The sequence below is a fragment of the Dinoponera quadriceps genome, unplaced genomic scaffold (genome assembly GCF_001313825.1).
Source record: "Dinoponera quadriceps isolate SergipeBrazil2010 unplaced genomic scaffold, ASM131382v1 scaffold1831, whole genome shotgun sequence".
NCBI classification, from domain to species: Eukaryota; Metazoa; Arthropoda; class Insecta; order Hymenoptera; family Formicidae; genus Dinoponera; species Dinoponera quadriceps.
In genome coordinates this window covers 178,429-197,888 of record NW_014556430.1, presented here as the reverse complement: position 1 = coordinate 197,888, position 19,460 = coordinate 178,429, and the positions used below count along the sequence as shown (strand labels likewise).

Here is a 19,460-nt window from a genome sequence, read left to right as displayed (position 1 = left end):
CGGTCTTTCGAACCGGGACGAGAGAATTCGGTGGGTTAAATGCGAAGACTATACCGCGAGAGCCATTACGCTAATGGGACGACTGAGAGAGAGCAGCCCGGTCTCTATCAGCGCGCGGCGGACGGGCCGAGCTGGATCGCGTGAAGAGGGAAGGAAGAACGAGCGAGCGAGCGGAGGAGACGTGCCGGAGAACGCATTACTCATAATCTCACCGGAGGGCGAGGAGCTGATCTCGCGAAAAAAGCCGCAGCCCAATTATTCCGCTCGGTCCTCTCGCCGCCGCCGCTCGACTTTATCGGCTCTCTTATTTGCAATGTTAATTCTCTGCGCGCGAGCAAGGCCCTAACAACACGACGAAATCTCTCGCAGTTGTCTCCCGAGAGTATTCTCTCGAATTTTTCGTTGCGAAACAATTTCGGAACAGCGAGAGAAATGTCTTCGTAATTAATGATCGAATTCGTTTGTCTACCCCGCGTGATATTCTTGCATGTATTTTCTTTTAATTACGTCGTAAATCATGCTCTCATTGTATACGTTTTAACGTGTTACGCTTTGCTCTTTTGTGCGCTCGAAGCAAGTCTCTATCTTAAAATTATCTTAATTGATATAATAAATGATTTTTTGTTTTATGACGGTTTGATCGACGAATTAATTTTCTCGTAATGGATTTATGTATCAGCAAGTTAAAAATATATAGTTATAAATATGCATGGGAGAACAATTAAATTACCGGACAAATCTCGTTATAGCATAGAGATTAATTTAATATATATCTTTTAATTAACGATATAAATACACACACTCGTATATTCTCGAGAAAATCGTTAAACTGACATTAGCGATGCTGACTGTAATTTAGAATCGAACCATTTCGTGTTCGTTCGGAGCGTAGCGCAAGGATGGAAACGTACCTCGAGATCGAGCACCAACGCTCTTTTTTCGGCGTATCGCCGACTGAAAATTACAACCGGCCGAATTTTTCGCTTGGCGATGATTAGCGCGGTAAACAGATCGCAACGCGCACTTAAACGCTAAATGCAATATCCGCGAATATACGACGAGCGCTACTCTCGCTGTAGCAGCCGTGTCGAGACACTCAAACACCTTGCGAGCCAACAAAATCCGACACTCCGCGAGATTAAAAACGCGGACGTGAATACCGTGAATCAACCACGAGATTGATCTGTCGAGAATACGTGTAAAGATATTTACCTACGATACGCTCGACCGATTTTATCGAACTGACTGTTCCACGGTACATGTAGATCAATTAATAGATAATTAAGTAGAAACCTCGATCGTCGAAATTTCATACTGATTCCAAAGCAATCAGGTATACGAATTCTAGTCATTGAAATTTTATCATTGATTACTTTCTCTTTCATGCGCGCGAATATTGAAATTATTATTATTAATTATTATGCTTACTCACTTATTATACTTTGCTTTTATGAGATATGCGAAGATCACTATTACGGGGAAACTTCAATTTTTTCCTTTCCTTTTCAAAACGGACGAAGTTAATTTTAAAGGTTCTGGAAAAAAACCATTCATTTCGCGGTTTCTTTCCTTCCGCGAAAAACTGAAAAAAGTAGTTTCTTTTTTTTTTAATTATAAACGTTGGATTCTCGCGGGTACTCGCCAGTACTCGTTCGACAGGACGTCACATCCCGTGGGACTCGCGTGCCGCGAACATCGCGACTCGGATTTTTCTTACGGCGAGAAAGAGAGCGTTCCCGTGTTTGTCCGGCTTTATCGTCCGGCGTGGACATCCGTCGTCCGAGTAATTGGCGCTCACTATCATTAGCGCTTATTGAGTCGCGACGACCAATTAAGATTGTCGTTCCTGTGCTTGGCGCGCGCGCTCGCGTCCCCGTCCGCGTCTCTTTACGTCGATTCTATTTGTCGTACGGGAACACGCACGAGGACCGTCACGTCCGCACAAATTACCGCGCTCGCTGTCGTTAGCAGTGATTCGCGACGCGACGGGAGCCATCCGGACGGACGTAATTAACCGCGTTGGACAGCGCACGATTACTTTACAATCGCAACCAATAACGCGACTTTCTTCTCCCGCAACGCACCGAGAAGATTAAACTGCCACGATAACGGAGCCACGGTAACGGAGAAGACAAATTTTGCTAGAGTGGCGGATTGTTTCTTAATATGACAGCAAGAAATTCGTGGCACGAAAAAAAGAATTTTGCTGTTGTAACAAAACGTCGTTGCAACAGCGATAAAATTTAGCTGGTATAATCAAATTATTTCCTATCCATGTATTCAGCAAATAGCAATTAATATCCTCAACAAATCTTCCTGCTATCCAAACAAATTCTTCTTGCTGTCTGTTAACAAACGATTTGCTATTCTAGTAAATTAGTTTTTTCCGTGTGCGAAGCCGTGAAGAAAAAAATTGTAGCGTTGAACACTTGCAAAGAGCTCGTTAAGCATTTTTCGCGAAATCTTATTCTTCATAACTGCCGCGATTATCTTATTGACCTTCTTGAGCACCGATACAATGTTGCGTTTTTTGCTATTACTTGCAGAATCTTTTATTCTCATATATTATATGATTGGTTGTGACAAAAATTTTTTTTTCCGTGCGCGCGCGTATGTGCGTGAGTCATTGTGACAAATGTTACCGCGGATAAGAAAAAATTACCGGGAAGAATAGCGTTAGAAGGTATACAGCCGCATGCGATTACATCGTTATTTACATGGTTGCATATATGGATACGCAATTTTCTACTCTGTTGCCGACGGTAAGAGGCGAATTAGCTCGCGGATCGCTTGCCGTCGGCAGCTTTGCTGCGATCCTCCGCGAGTAATTAAATGATACGTACGTCTGCATGTTCGTCGAGATTATTTTTAATTGAATGTTGCACACCGGAGGGGGGGGAGTGATCTCCGCTTTTTTGATCGCGAATAAAACCGCCGATGGACTTTTAGCGTGACTGGTTTCTCACTTCTGTCCTATTATTGCGCAGGGAAAACGATCGCACGGGATAGGTATTTGTTGTATTCTTCGTGCAAATTATGTTTTCAGGTCGCACCCGGCAAACGGCAATCGCGTGAAAATCAAAAGTTCGTGCGATAACGCGCGTGAAAGAGAGTAAAGGATTCGTGACATATTCGTTAAATATTCATGACACTTGCTAAATATTAATTAATCTCATTAGGTTCTCTTCGCGCGTTCTTATGGGGAATAATACTTGTACAATTAGTCTAATCGGTTTATTATGCTCGCGTAATTCTCCAGTGCGAATAACAAATATCTCGATTGTAAAATGAGACACGCGATACGTATGTAACGTTCATATTGCTGGAGGAGAAAGGAGGGGTGAGAAAATTAAAAAAAATATATAATCATGGCGCAATGGTGGTCTCAAGTTGACGGTATTGTTTAATAAAAGTCTAACAAAACATTAATAACATTTGATAGCGCGAACTAAAAGTATTTTTCGAATGACTACACTTCTCATCGTCAAACAAAACCTCCTCTCATCCCGAAATAATTATTCTAATTTATTAGACCAATAATTTTTTTAGTTACTAAATTTATTCTTGTTAATTCGCGGTCTTTTTTTAAAAAATCAAGCCAACCTTATAAAAAAAATATGTCCTCAGCAAGTAACACTATTCTCCAGATATACTGCATCTTCGTTAGATTTATGTATTAGACAGAGTTAGCAGCATTAGATTGTTATTAGCCCACGTTGATATTTTGTGCGACAGGACCCACCTCTTACGTCCTCCGAGAGATCGCTTTCACAAAGGCAATTATCAACCGGCCGGTCCTAATTTCAGCTAGTTGCGAAAGATAATTTCACGATTATTCCCGTCCGATTAAATCTCGCATTCGCATGGCACGATCTCGCGTAACGTACGCGCACGTAGGCGCGATATAACTCCCGCGTGCGTAATTAAGTTGCGTCGATTACTATCTGAGGTTACGAATAATTGTTTAATTATCCTTACGTGATTAAACATCCGCGTACGCGCGCTCTCTGTGCATACCATAATCGCGGATTGTTCCCTGTTCCCCTCTCATTTTCTCGCGAAATTAATTAGTGCGTCGCGCTTTCCGCACGTCGTTCGGCACAATTCTCCAATTATCCCGTAGTAATTAAACATCGTATTTCGAACACGCCAAGATGCAACTCGCGGAAAACTCGCCTCCGCCGCGAGATCGATTCCTAGAGGACGTGCGTGATCTGATATGAATATATTCTCGTGGAAATCAAGCTCTCTATTCCGCAATTAAGTTCGTCGAAATTTCTTAACCGAGCACACTCGCAATTATCTTCCACTCAACGGATTCTTCACGGTCACCGTTCGTTTTCCCGAGGCGGTTTAAACGATTACATCGGAATCAATGACGTGTGTAATGGCAGGACGCGCAACTAACGCCGATATCTCTCTGAGTAATGAGAACCCGTCCGGCAGGCCCTTCGGATCATTCGTCATCATCAATCACGTATTTGTGCGTTTTCACGAGTCGAACGACGGACACGAGCGGGCCCCAGACGCGTTTCTAATCAAACGCGCGTGCACACGTGGAAATTGGGTTTCATTACGTGGTTGGATCGCTCCCGGTCGCCCCGGCTCTTTTGCCGCCTTCGGTCGATCGCGCTATTACAACGCTATTATTCCGACATACTGCCGACTGTGTCAGTCGGGTCATTATGATTATTTATATGCAAACGAGCCGAGTACGAAGGAGGGAAGAGAGAAAGAGCGAGACTTCCCGGGGGCGACGGTAAGTCGCAGCCGTTCAACGGCGTCGTCGACGATGACTACGAGGAGGGATACAACCACAGACGTTTGCGAAAAAGGGATAGAGAGAGAGAGAGAGAGCGAAGGTTAAGCAAATAAAATCCAATTAAGGCTGGCGAACTTGCCCTCAGGCCCGGAAGGAAAGTCCTGATTGTAATGGAGCCTGTCGGCGGGCTAGTGCTCCATTACGCGCGATACCTTGTTATAAACGCAGTCAAATTAAACCCGCTGCCGCCGCGGCGACGTGACGGACGTTTATGGCGGGCAAGAAATCCCGAATAATCGCGGGGCCGGGTCGTAAATCAACGGGACGTGAATGTCGGACCGGCGTCGTCGCGTTGTTGCTTCGATTAGCAACAAAGTAGCCCCTCTCTTTGTTTTCTCCCGAGGCGTTTGTCGCGTGTGAGAGTGATCGATCGACTTTTTATCGATGAAAACTCTCGCGAGAGATCCTTCGCACAAGCACGAGGTAACGTCAGCGCGCTACCGTGCCGGGGCCCGCTGCGCGCGGTCTCTATAGAGACGTAATAGGGTTGTATCTGCGATCGGGTCGTTCATCAACGCTGACGCGTCACGCACGCAGGTACGCGCGAGCACGCAGCAGACCAGCGATCGAATCGCTTACGCATCGCCGAAGTCGCTTAACCCTTTCAAGGCTGTTAGCATTGGTAATCGTCTATACGGCGTGATCATGATGGCCGGCGCGGTTGCTTCGTTCATTCACGCGAATAACGAAGAGAAGGAGGTTGCGTTCTCTCGATGCGTTTTCAGCATTTCTCGAAAGTCGCTTTCCACTGCTTCACCGCGCGCGGGGAAACGGCTATTTACGGTGGCGTGTATTTTCCCTAATGAGTGGCGCAATGAACGGTCGGAGATATGTGCGTCGATCCATTCGCGTTGTGCGGGTTGTTACGATGGGAAATTCTTCGCGATTGTTTACGCACATGAGACGTACGTGGGACTTCGCCGTTGAAAGCGGGTAGCGCAGATTGAAATTTTAGCACCCGACTGACAAATTGTCGTGGGGGAAGGTCACGTCGACTCGTTGTAATAATTCAATTATGGAAAAAATATTCTCCATACCTCCGGAGGAAGGACGCTTGACTAATGCTAATTTCTTTCCGCTCGCTGTCTTGAGAATTATTCGTCTCGTCGGGAGACTGATATGCTGTTCGCAATGACGAACAATGCTCCGTAGCAAGATAATGACGATAAGACACATGTATGTTTGCACGCATTATCATACATGACCACTGTTTACAGTGAAGAGCTCGACAACAGGCGAACGTTGGAAACTGCTTGACCTCACAACCTATCGTCGTCGCGATGTCATTGATAGAAAAATATTTAGATTCATCTTTAACCGTCGAGAAAATAATAAACGTGGTGATTTCAACTCCCCCTTCTGTCACCACTTGGTAAACATCAACTAACATCACGTCAATTTCCCACTAGCAAATATTACACACGACTATCGCATTGTCGAGTAGAAAATTGATGTAACGTTGCTGAATAGTTGGTGTTTATCGGAAGATAAATGGATGCTATAAAAAAATGCCGTTTCCTCGGCTGGATCAAAGTTATCGCACCCACCAAATGTTATTGCTCTCGGAATAACAACTGTTAAACCTCAGACTGCGAGAGTCCGTGTATAATCGTGAGCTTCGCGAAGATGGACACCTTGTGCACACGCGACCACTCGAACCGGCACGCACGTGAAATCGCTCTCTCCCCATCCTACGTACCCCCAACGGGTAATCGGGCCACTAACCTTGGTGCGTCGACAGGGTTACTTCCAGCGATGTCCCCTCGTTCCTCCCGAAAACTCCGCCTTCGTTCGCCCCGAGTTCCGTGACACCTTATCCGCTGCTCACCGGGAGAGATCACCCGCGTCGCCGATCGGCCTTCTGTGCCAGCCCCCTCGCGTACCCGGTGCGTGCCCCGAAAAGGACCGGGGGAGAAGAAGGAGGGTGGAACGAGAGCGGCCGAGTGAGAAGAAGGGAGGCACAACACGGGGGGGAAAATAAGAAGAGTCGCGGTCGCCACGTCGTGCCGCGTCGCGCCGTCGCTTCTTCTTCTCGGACCCGGGAACGAGCAAACGAGCAAACGAGCGAGCGAGAGGCGTACGTCGCGGCTGCGCGAACCGGTGTGTGGGGCCGCTCCAACCGGCCTGGACGGAAGAGCCGTCGGAGAGAGGTGATTCTCCTCCCCACCGGCGGCCCAACTTTCGAATGGTGCGCGCGGCTACGTCTGGTCTGGTTCCCCGGGTCGAGCGGGGGTCTCCTCGTACGCCCTCCGTTCGTCGGTCCGCCTCGAACATGAAGTAACCGCCAATCGAGGCAACCGGCGGACTCGCCAATCCAGAATAAACTCGGGCTGCTCTCCCCGCTTCTCTCAGCAGAGCGGAAGAAACGGATATACAAGAGAGAAGGAAAGAGAGGGAGAGAGTGGGTGAAGCTGTTGGAGAGACTCGGCCGAGCATCAACGCGAGAGGGGGATGCAGAGGAGGGTGGGTGAAACGGCGCTGCTTAAAATGGCAACTTCGGTGCCTCGAGACGGAGAGAGCTAGACTCTCGCGGTTTTATGGGCCCGATAGCGATCGCGCCGGTAACCATGTTAGACGCGACGATAAGAATGTTGGCGAGTGTGGAGGGGCGGAATGGGAACACGATGGGCTTTTCCAAATCGCGGCACGTTTCACACACAAATAATTCGCCATACAAGTAATAACGCCCGCCGCAGCAAGACCCGTCGGTCAATATGTGGACAGCAAAACGATCCGTTAAGAATGCCATGATGAGAAATGAGTTTGGTTGGATCTTTCTACCTGTAGGCAACCAAACGCGTTTCGATTGAAGGGAACAAAACTTCCCATCAACCAAACTGGGCGATACGAACACTTTGCGCGAGTAATAATGTACAAATGTATGCCATCTCGTCGGATAGAAATAGCGCATCAGCTACTCATATAAATTTATATGATACACCCCGGAGGGCGAAAGTGGAGGAGAACAAAAAGTCCATCCACCTGGACGCGCGTGCGATTAGCGGCGGACAATCCGAACGAGAGAAGCGAGGCAATTTTACTCATCATCGTGATAGACACTTCATTAAACGGTCTTAATGATCCGTAAACGTTGCACTTTCTCCAATCCGGCCCGTATATATCGCGTCGATAAGCAGCCGCGGCGTAAAAATTACAGTATTCATCGCGCGTTCCCTGGACTGTCCAATTGCATCATCCGGCGATCTTGCCTACCAAGAGAAGCGCGCGCAATACGTGCAATGCAACCTTGTCCGCTGAATTGTTTTCCTTCGAGAAAACAGATCCCTTTCTTTAGAATTCCGAATATACCCCGGTATATTTTGGACTCCGAGCCTTGGACGGTCTATCGAAACGTAATCCATGCGCTAGTTAATTTTCTCTGTCGCTCGCTTACGAGCAACATCACCCAACGTATACTAACAATGCGTCAAATTGGGAGCGCTGCTCGGTAAGTACTGAAATTCCACGACGGTGTAACGAGCGACGCGGCCCGTCGGACGGCGCGGCGCGCGCGTCCCGATTGATAAACGATACAGACACGGGCGCAGCGCGATTTATTTTTATTCAGGAGAGCGAGAGAAAAAGTCATAGAGAGAGAGAGAGAGAGTGCCGGGGAGTTATAAACGAGCCTGCCACGTCCGTGGATCCGTTAAGCGATGCGATGCGCCGCGCCGGCGAAGCGCCGAAGGAAGGAAGGAGTTGGTGAGAAACTCGAACCGTCGTCGAAACTGCCGATCATCGGCACCGTCCTGCTCGCTCGCAGATGCTTCATTAGCCACGCCTCGGCCTCGGTAAACGCGCACTCGGTTAAGCTGATTTATCGCAGAAAATCCAGTTAGCGGGAATTCGTTCCCGTGCCGTGCAGTGTTATACGCCGGCTGTCACGTGTGACATTCATCGGATTCTCAGCACGGAAATGACCGCTTCCATTATCGAGCCCAATATTGATATTGAAAAGTACGTTCGGTTGTCTACCCAACGAAAACGCATTTTTTAATATACCCTTCTTGATAACATAGTCTCTTCGCTAAGTTTCTTCGGATAAAATTCCATTCGGAAAGTGGACTTGCGGCCGATCACTCGAATTCGAGTGACTTTTCCCTCATATAGAGTGAATTGTTTCATTCTGAATTATCGAGTATCTTTATGCGGAATTAAAGAATGAATTCCAAGTACAGGGAATTTCATGTACAATGAAGAAGAAAGGTAGAATATTTTCATCTCGGTGAATTTCAGAACGCATCCGGCGTGTTTGAAAGAAAAATTTATTTTCTGAGAGTCACGCACACACACTTCTCTAATTACATACGAAAAAGTTCATCGAGAGAAAAATGCAGTTGCAGTTTTTCTTCCACTGATTATATAACCATGCATATATACACACTTCATCGGCACAAATTCACCCTAATATATTGAAGAAACGTTCATTCGTATAAATGAAGAGCCCACTTTATGATTGCAATGAAACATTCACTCTCGCGATTCCGAATGGCAGTATTTTCACCGTCGAATGACTCACCACTCGTTTTGAATGAGAGATTTCACTCCTCAGGACTCAAGAGAACATGAGCGATTAAGGAGAGTAATCTCGCGATCTCTCGCTTAGAAAGGGCTAGATCAGAAATCAAACGACCAAGCATACTCGAGCATTAGGTAAAACCGTGAATATACTCCCCGGGCGTTTCTCTCAGCGTTAACTCGACGGCTCGTCGTTACGCCGGTAAACGTTAAGCGCGCACGACCGATCGGCGATTAGAGGCGTACGGGCGCACGAGATATCGATGATGTGGCGAAATAAGTAGCCCCGAGAGGATCATCGACCGTCCGTGTCTCGATAATTACGACTACCCCATGCCGCGAGCTTATCTTCGGGGCCCCTCCGCTTCCCAAGGCCCGCGGGAAGGCCCGCTTATCCTCCGGGGCCCGTCTCTGTATCTGATCGCGATGATCGATTGCCGCTACCGACTCTCGAAATTACATACGCTTAACCGCGGCTACAAATAATTATCCGTGCGCGCTACTTTCCGATCCTCCCGCGCGATTCTCTCCAACCGCCCCCGGTACCACCATGCTCTCTCTCTCTCGAAAGCGCTCGGCGGTATCTCCCGATCGCATCATTGTAAATAATAAATTATCGGTGCCCGCTCGGCACACCGGTAAACATGTAAATTAAGGCGTATTGCCGGGACTGTAATTTCGCGAATCGCTTTTCAGCATTAAGGACCGCCGCCGTTTTCCCCGCTCGCGCGTCTCGAATTTACGTAATTTCTTCATCTCGCGAGGTGCTCCCGTATTCCGTGCTCCGGTGCCAGAAAATTATTGTACTTAGCGAAGCGCGCTGCTCTAACGGTGCTACCTGCGAGTATACCTTACGTAATTATATTATAAAGCGCAGGCAAATATGCCCGCGTATAGCGAGACGACACTCGCAATAACTCTCCGAAAAATTCATTACCCTCGTCTCCGACGGTTCGTTTTTCTTTTTCCGGTTACTCGCGCCGAGAATGCCACCGGCAAGATAAAATTGTATTACAGGAAATTACGTTGGCCTGCCTCCCCCTCCGCCCGATACACCACCATAATTAATGCCGATATAGCCGCATCGCGGGAGCGCGCTGCGCATTTACTAAATTGCGCGCGTGATAAGGCACGCGTATCGTTAAAGAGATACGTGCGCCCAAATAAAATTTAAATATCGAAATAAAGCGTGCTCGGATCGCGTTAAAGCCTCAATAAAACGTGCATTTCGCATCTCATGTCGCATCGCATTGAAATGTTAAAACACGATTAAAACGATTCTTTTATAGATTTCGGACGAAAGTCGACACATTTCTGGAAGTTTGTAATAACTCGGCTCATGAAGCGCATATGGGATCAAAATGGTTTTCTCATGTAATTGGACCCCGAGAAATCGATTAAACCCGCTCAGAAGCCAGTCGAATTATCGCGGCGATATAATCTCGCCTTCGCTCAGCCAGAGCTCAGCTTCGCATAAAAACACACGTCTCGTATGTCGTTGTGATGAGGTTGCTCCGGTAGTTCACCTCAGCCATAATTGCGAGCCGAACTGCCGGAGGAAAACCCTAACCATAGTTGCCTAACATCCCTCTTCCTTCCCATACCATCGGTTGGCCGCGTCAACACGGAGGATCGCGATTAAACTGTGACAGCTGCGAACTTGTCGCGGTTCCATATTAGTCTTAGACTTTGGGACTCTCACGGTCCGCTCACCTCGCCCGTCCATTCGTTTATCACGGAATTGTTCTTGCCGCCGTTCTCTCTCTTTCCCGATACACAGGAAGGGAAACGTCACGATGATGTCATTAGCCTGGGCCACGCCCCCTACGGCGCTACTCCATTACGCCGAATCATCGATCGGATGAGATCGCGCGGACTCGGTAACGTCGTCTACGGAGAGAGCATCGCACGCTGCGCCGCTCTCGAGGTGTAAGAACGCTCGCAGTTAATTCGGGGACCTCCGGCCGCTGCAGTGTGCGCTCGCTAACGTCCGCTGACCTTTATAAGTGCTTAATTAAATGAGGCTTTTTGCGCGCGCGAACCTGACTCATGCGCCCCTTTCGACTCGGTATATTATAATAGCGCCGTTAAGATCATAATTTAGCGTAATACGCGTCGAAGAGAGAGAGAGGGGTCACTCGACCTGGGGCTCGATAATGCTCGTTTGTACCTTGGAAAATCGTCGCTCCTAATCAGCGAAGATAAACGATGAGTAAAAGCGCGAGATTCCTAAATACACGCAACGTAAAGCGATTCAACGGAAATCCTCTTAGCCTTCCTGAGAGCCGTTAAGCTATTATGTGTCTATGAGGAAACGGGGATTATTACGGGGTTACGTCAACTCTCTTATTATGCCGGGATTATTTGTTTTAACCTTTAACCCTCGGACTCGACGAATAGACGTATGCCATTTTAATCTGTGCGAAGATCCGCCGTCTTTCAAGCTAAGAGATCTTTTATCGGTCCATTATATCGCAACTTTCTTCATCTTTCAATAGACATTATTAACGCACTGAGCAAAGGGTTGTTAATCGCATGACCCAGCCGTCGTGTCGGGATTAATCACATCTGCCTTCCTCGCACGCGTCACCCTGCGTTTTATAATGTCACATTTCATTGATCTGTAATATCACTTTTTATTTCTCGCCTTGTTTCCGCCGCCTCTATACTTCATCGCAGCTGACTTCGAGGAAACGTTCTTTCACGTCCCTCGTGGAGCTCATCGCGACCATTCCCCCCGTTACGCGCCAACGAAAACATTATTCTCCTCTCTCAATCGTCGATCCCCAACCCCTTTTTTCCCTCGGCTGCTGTGATTCTTGGAGGGGCCTGACCGGCCGGCGAAGATATAGATATCGGAGACGCTACCAGACGGAGGCATTGTGCCGCGAGGCGATGAAAAAGGGAGACGAGGAGGCCGGCAAAAGAAGGAGCCCCGGGAATGACGTGGAAAGTGGCGGAAGAAAAGGGGATCATCGATCGGCTCGCACGATCGATAAGCGGCCCGGCTAACACTCATTAAGCCGGCTATTGTGCGATGGCAACGTCCGTCTGATTGGTTAATCTTCGCGGCCGACGCCTCGACGATATAGCAGGAGAACTGATGACGCCCCGGCAATTTCCGGATTCTTTCGTTTTCCCCGGCCGTGCTCACTTTATTCGCGAAAAGAACGGAGGAGAGGGAGAGAGAAGAGTAACGGGAAGAGAAGTGCCGTGAATCTGCGACGGTTTCGAGCGTGAGGTTTCGAAATTCTCTCGGCGTGTTCTTCGAATGTTAGCGCGAGCTACTAATGTTGAGAGAAAAATATTTGATATTCGTATACGTAATAATCATAGTGAAAGAATTATAATTATCGTAGAAAAACTCTTTTTCTCCGATAAATGTTACTATTAATGTCAGTGAGAATAACCTTACATGCATATTGCCGCAACTATTCTTGTGGTTAAAGCCGTAAAAAGGTTATAATTAAATCATAATTATAATTTCTTTCAGTGTAAGAAGTAATTGTCACGCAGAAAAAAAGTACTAGAATCAAGTAAACGTAATTATTTGTTTTTTAGCTTTTTAAATTAAGTTATATTTTTATCAATTTAATATATTTTATAATAGTTTGTAGTAAATACTTGCTTGAACGTAATAATATCTTAATTTGTAAATGAATTGCTGATTATAAATATAAAATGGTTCTAAATTGAAAAGAATATTCACTAAAATTATGTAACACTTTTTTTCCATTAAAGAAACCTAGTGGTTTTAAATTTAGATTTTTCTGTCTAGAAGATATTTTCTAAAAATAAATTCTGATATTCTCAATATTGTACATTTAATACTTGTCGCAATTTTTTTCACACATACAAGTGAATATTTACTTATATGAAAGAAATATACTGTATATAGTCAATTATATTTCTATTTCTAGTAAATATTTGCCAAAGAATATTGGAGTAACCATTTAATCAATATTATTACTTGAACGGTCACATTTTTTCAGTATATCGAAATATTAATGTGACGTTTCGTAGAATAGATTTTATTTATATATAGATTCTATGGATTATATTTCCATTCTATAGTTAGTTAAGGATTTCAATTAGCAAAATTATAGTCGGTATTAATATAGCTTGCTTGAAACTCGTCTCAAATAAGATACCCCATATTTGAATTTAAAGCCGGATGAGTTTTTCAGTTTAATCGCGATTGTAATTATAGTAATATCACGTGTATCGTGTGATGCAATTGGACGTTCAAGTATAATTGAGATCTGAATATCTTACGTAAAACAAATTCCAAGTCCCGATTATTAACACGGATCTACATTACAGATAGTCGAAGTATAATAATTAATATCAAGATTTCCCACGTCCTGTATAATCTTACGAATAATTGTACTTATCACGCCTGATTAGTCTCATAATACGAGGCGCATGACGTGTCTCAGTTAACGCGCTCTGTCCAACGTTTCGAGTTCTAGATTCACAAGCGAGCGCGCGAGTGCGTGCGCTTGTTCCATAACAATAACTGTAAAATCGACATACTGTTAACTGGCTCGCGTTTCTTTCATTGCCGGCGCTTATCTGCTCGCCCCGGCGTCATTTCTCCCCGTCGCGTTTTCTCATTTGACGATTTAATGTTGCCGCGCAAGTTAATTAGACAAGCGGCGCTTCCGCCTCGCTTAAGTGCATATCCTGGATTTCTTTCTTGCCCGTTGCACCGCCTAGATTGAAAGGAAGGAGGTCTTAACCTGCGTCTTCCGGTCGATAGGTAGCGGTCTCACGTGAAAAAAAAAAACGAGATCTAACCGTATGCTTCCACATCGTACTTAACGCTCGCCGATTGCATCGAAGAATATGCGTTACGCAACAGGAAAACACCGCGAAATCTTATCGTCGGGTGCACGGTAACGAATCCGATTTCACGAGTCTCGTCGCTGCTACCGATGTAAATCCGTAGTCTTCGCATGAAATCGAATTCAAGCCGAAGCTTAACTAAGAATGTTGTGATGCTACTGATGTAATACTAGTATCGATATTTTCCTTTCAATACTTTTCACATCGAAATTTTCTTTCGATATTCGTACTCATATCAAAAGTTTCGTACAAACGCCGTCGCGCTTGAAAAAAAATTCAACGTAGTACGTAGGCAAACAGCGTATTTGCGCACGTAATTTCAGAAACTGTCAACCGGAAGCCCGTGTGAATTTTTTTTTAAGAAAAACTATTCCAGCCGCAGTTTTAAAAATAACTAGCAGAGAAGACGATTTCCTTCTGTTTGTCTCCTCGGACATTAATTTTTTTTCTCGGGACGTTATTTATAGCGAGCTTCAGTCGCGCGCGGACGCGCTGCGGTCGAGCAAGTCGATCGAGCCGCGGGATCGACGCGAGAAAAATCGGCCGCAAGAAGCTCCGCGGCGGATAATGGGTTAAATATCGCGATATATCGCCGCACGTTACCGCCATGCGAGCTCGTTCGCTCGCGCGCAAGCCGACCGTTAAGTTTTTGCGCGATCCGAAAGCGATTCTCCGGCGCACGCGTAATGCAAAGCAAATGCGGGGCTCGCGGCCCATTTTGATTCATCGTCCGCGTCTCATTGTGTGTTCTTAAGCGTTTGTTCCGTTCGTTTTTGCGGCTCGCTGTACGCCGGAGATTCGTTCTTCTTCGCGGTCTCGCGGCGCGAAACCTGCGGTCGAGTTTCGGCGAAGAAGAGCGAGAAAGGGAGGGAAGGGGGGAATTGGCGCGAGAGCTCGCATGATCGAGCACCGAGGATCTCGTTAACGAGTCGAGGGAAGCAGTCTGCGGTTTCCCAAAGAAACTCGCCACGCTCGCTCCCTGTTTGTTTAGCAGGAAGAAGCCCGCCCGCCGGACCGGCCGCGCAGCTGCCGCTTCCTGCGCTGATCTCTCCGTTTTTATCGATTTTCATTTGCGCCGCGATCCGGCGAGACCGGTGCCGGGCGGTTGCACGAGGAAAATCGCAAGGTGTCAACATTGCAACGTGAACGCATTGCTCGAGACTTTACATCCGTCGGTCGTTTCCCCTGCAGAGAGTGCCGATTTGCGCTGAAATTTTATGAGTACGGCTGGAAGCGCAACTCTAATCGAACGGGCTGCCCATAATGGCGAGATGCACGGCGGTCGGTTAATGGTGGCGAGAGAGGCGTCGTGCCCGGCGGTCGATTGTCAAATTATCGATAATATCCCTAAACCAACAAGATCATGCGCCGGTGTCGGTGCTCGTTCGCGCGCGCGATGCGAAACCGCAGATTATTATCCGGCGATGGCCGCAGCAGTGAAACACGACGTGTGTTCCCGCGCACCTACGGCCTTCCATTGGCTCGCACACCTGCGCACATTGCATCCAGGGTCGACCAATCCGTCCTTTTATATTGACTTATGTTTAATCGGCAGATAAATTTCGCTAATAAAACGACAAAATGTCAGCGAGGAGCTAATTGTTGAAACAATTGAGTAAAAAGGATCGGTCAAAAGTTTCATTCGATCTCTGCAATCAAAGATGCAAACTTGCTTGATTGCAAAATTGACTGTTTGCAGTTTTTTCAATCAACCTCAGTCGAATTGTATTCGATGGAAATAAATTTATTTATTAACTACCGTCTATAATCCTTAAAACTCTGATATCATGCTTTTATTATAGAAAATGCTCGGCTTACCGAAGAAAGTAGAAGATCGAATCAAACTTCTCGATCCGACGTTATAATATCATAACGGATGCTCATGTAATGAGTGGTAATGTATCAGAGGCTGCGGGCGTAGGAACGCGTTAAATAAGAAATTGAAAACGCGTGTGACAAAGAGAAATGTTAGGATGAAAGTTGACCCGACCCTGCCGCCGTGTAGATACACACGCACGCACGATCAAAAGTCACGACGTGGCGTTCAGATAGAACAGTCCGTTTGTGGTCAAAACGCTTGTAAAGGCGCGATTTCGCCTGATCGACGACGCCGGCCGAGGCAGGCCGATAACGTTACACCGGGACCACGAATGGAAATGCAAATTGATGGGCGTAGCTCCGGTGCCGGAGGTAATAAGGATCGAAGCGTCCGCGATAGATAGCGCGGCGCTCTCTTCATACCTGAAGACGATATCGACGCGCATCGTAGATAATGCGCGAGATGGAGAACGGCCGGATAGCCGGCTTGTAATGTCGGTTGTAATGTATTGATTTACATCCCCTCCGTAGATGCAGACACCATTATTCGCGCGATTGAGCGCAATAAATGTAACTCGGCCGAAGATGCGCGGGGGGAGGAAAGGAGGATCAGCGGTCGGTGAAATGTTAATCGTTGGAGCATACAAAACATCCCGTAATTATCAATTACAGACGCTAACAACGGAAGAATGACTTTCAGACAGGAGAACGTCGATATCGATAACTACTAGATTTCAAGAAATTCTGATTCGAAAGCTTCGTGTAGACATAGACGACAATACCTTCGTTGATTCCAACTAAGCTTCTTAATTGCTTTCGTAGAAATTTAATTCCATTCTCGGCCGGAAGGAATTTAAGAAGCGAAAAATCTATTTAACTAAGCAATGCTTGTAATTATACCGGACAAGTTTCATCGAACTTTGTTGCCGATACCCAATCGAGAAACTATTAAATATCGTCTCGTTAACGAAGTAATAAAGTCGCATCATCGACTCTTCGATTCTCTCTCTCTCTCTCTCTCTCTCTCTCTCCCCGTTCTAGCGTCGGTTAAATGTCAAACAGACGTTAAAACGTGATACCATCTGAATCGCGTCTTCCATTTCGGCCGCGCGCCCCCAGCGTGTCTCGGAATGAATTACGGCCCCGAATACAATCTTCTCTCTCTCTCTCGATTCCCTACGTTCGCCAGTCGGCTTTGATTGCCCGATCGCTCGTACCAAGTTCCTTCTCCCATGCACCCCGTCCCGCTATCGACTTGCAAACCGAATTAATTCCAACGTTCAATTCCACGAATCAACGTAACTCGTAACACGTGACTGGCTGGCACGCGTAGCCGATCAATGACTTTACCGGACGAGAGCGATTAGCCGGCGTTTCCGCGTGCTTCACGTGGCTCTCCGGTACGGCTTACGTAACGAATTAACGTAACGAACGGCGACAATGTGGACAGACGTCGCGCGGCGTCGAACAGGTAGATCGATAGTCAGCCCTGCGAATTATACCGCGGTATCGTTTCCAGATCGAAAATAAAACGGAAGAGTTTTCCCCTTCACCGGCCAATTTTTTAAGTCCGTATCCTGGCGTATCTTCTCGCCGCATTGGATCTTCGGCTGAAGTAGCTTTGAAAAATAGCTGGTCGACGGGGAGAGGGATTTAAAATCGCTCGAATATGTCTCTGTCCGACTGTGTGTATCCTCTCCACCTTCCTCGATTACTTATCGCTACTCGCGATCGGAAGGTATACCGGTGTTTTTTAGAGGTATTTCATCTCGTTAAGAGACGTAATTTACTGCGCTAATAATGCGACGCAATTATTACCTCGCACAAATTTCCTCGCGAGAATTTCAAGTGGGACTTTCCGCTTCGTGGAAGATCGAAAGCAATTTGTCAAACGACGCATTTTCTTCTGAGAAACCGTCAGTGTTTGTCTACATCTTAATCAATTTTGCCATTCTCTCTCTCTCTCTCTCTCTCTAAAATATAAGTAAAAGAAGTCCATGGCACAATGTAGAACAGAGAAATAAAAGCGCTCTATCAGGGATATTGCTGCATGTTTGTCGAATGATCTTCTTATTACCTTTCTTATTACCCTGACACACCATGTTGTATCACGCACGGCAAAAAATGCTATTGAATCAACAAAATTTCCAACAACACGCGTAATTGGAATTCTTAATTCAATAGCGACATTATTGAAGCTAACACATAACATAATAGTTTTAATGATATTTGCCATTGAATCAAAAAGATTCACTCCAATTATGCTAAGGTTGAACAACAAATCTTATTGATTCAACGACATTTATTTTGTGTGCAAAATTAATTACGATTATCCGAATAACTAAAGGATACCGTTGAGAGATCTATTCTCATTTATTTAAATTTTCTCTCAACATATATAATTTTTATATTATTTCTATCGGGAATACAGCACTTGGAAAGACTATGTCCCAGAGTGAACATCGCTATCTTATTCTCTTTCTCTTTCTTGCACGTGCGAGCTGGCCACCCACGCGCACTCACCTTTTTCCTCGACGTCCTCTAATAACAGGACTGGCGGAAAGGCGCGGAAACCGGAGCGGGAATTCCATAGAAACCGGGGGACTTGCGGTCTTTGTTGCTCCTGGGGAAGCGGTTGCGGTCGGCGCAGGCGACACAGGAAACGCGCGGCCGAATCCGTTTTGCGGTTCTCCTGTTTCTGACAAATTGAACGAGCGGAGAACGCTCGAGCGCTCTATCAAATTTATAACAGCTATAGAGAGAGAGAGAGAGAGAGAGATAATAAGATGGGATTTCCCGTTTCAATAACCGGCGGCGTTATTACGGCGTTATCGCGCGCGATAATGACGATACTCCTATCGTCGGCGCTATTTATAGCGTCAGTCTCCGGCCTGCGTGCACGGTCCGCGTGCACCGCAAATTATTTCGTTATTTGTGCGGCGCGGGGCATATTATAACGCGCTATTTGTAAGATTAATATCCCGGTGGATAATGAAGAGAGATATGTAATTTCAATAAGGCACGTGTGTGTGCGCGCGCCTTATCGGAAGTGGAAATTCAAGATACAACCTCGCGGCTGATAACGAGAGTAATAGAGTCCGCGAAGAACCCGCGAGACTTTTACATTCAGAAAGTTGAACTTCACTTCGCGACAGGCCGGAGAATTTGCTGAATCCTAGACATTCACGTATGCGCGTCAATCGTTGATATCGCTGATTAGAGATTTCGCGGAATGTATTCCTAGCAGTTCCTCCTGGATCCCTCGGCGATTTACATTTACGTATTTACAAATTAGAGAATTTACGTGACGTCGCGCGGGATGGGAAATAAACACGGGTTTTCAGGTATATCGTCGCGCGAGCACGGGGAAAGACGCGGAAGAAAATTATGACCGAAATGGCCTACGGGTGGGCTCTCGATTGTCGTAATAAAGATCTCAGAAATAATGACCGTT

The 19,460-nt window shown here is 46.4% G+C and overlaps 1 protein-coding gene across 1 annotated transcript in view; it reads right to left on the bottom strand.

Moving 5' to 3' along the window:
* LOC106747354 (homeobox protein aristaless-like) overlaps positions 1 to 19,460 on the bottom strand; it is a 131,930-nt gene that overhangs the window by 75,904 nt on the left and 36,566 nt on the right. The window contains exon 2 of the mRNA XM_014624785.1: positions 6,548 to 6,634. Coding sequence (XP_014480271.1) covers positions 6,548 to 6,634 — 87 coding nt within the window. The remainder of the gene's footprint in view (positions 1 to 6,547; positions 6,635 to 19,460) is intronic.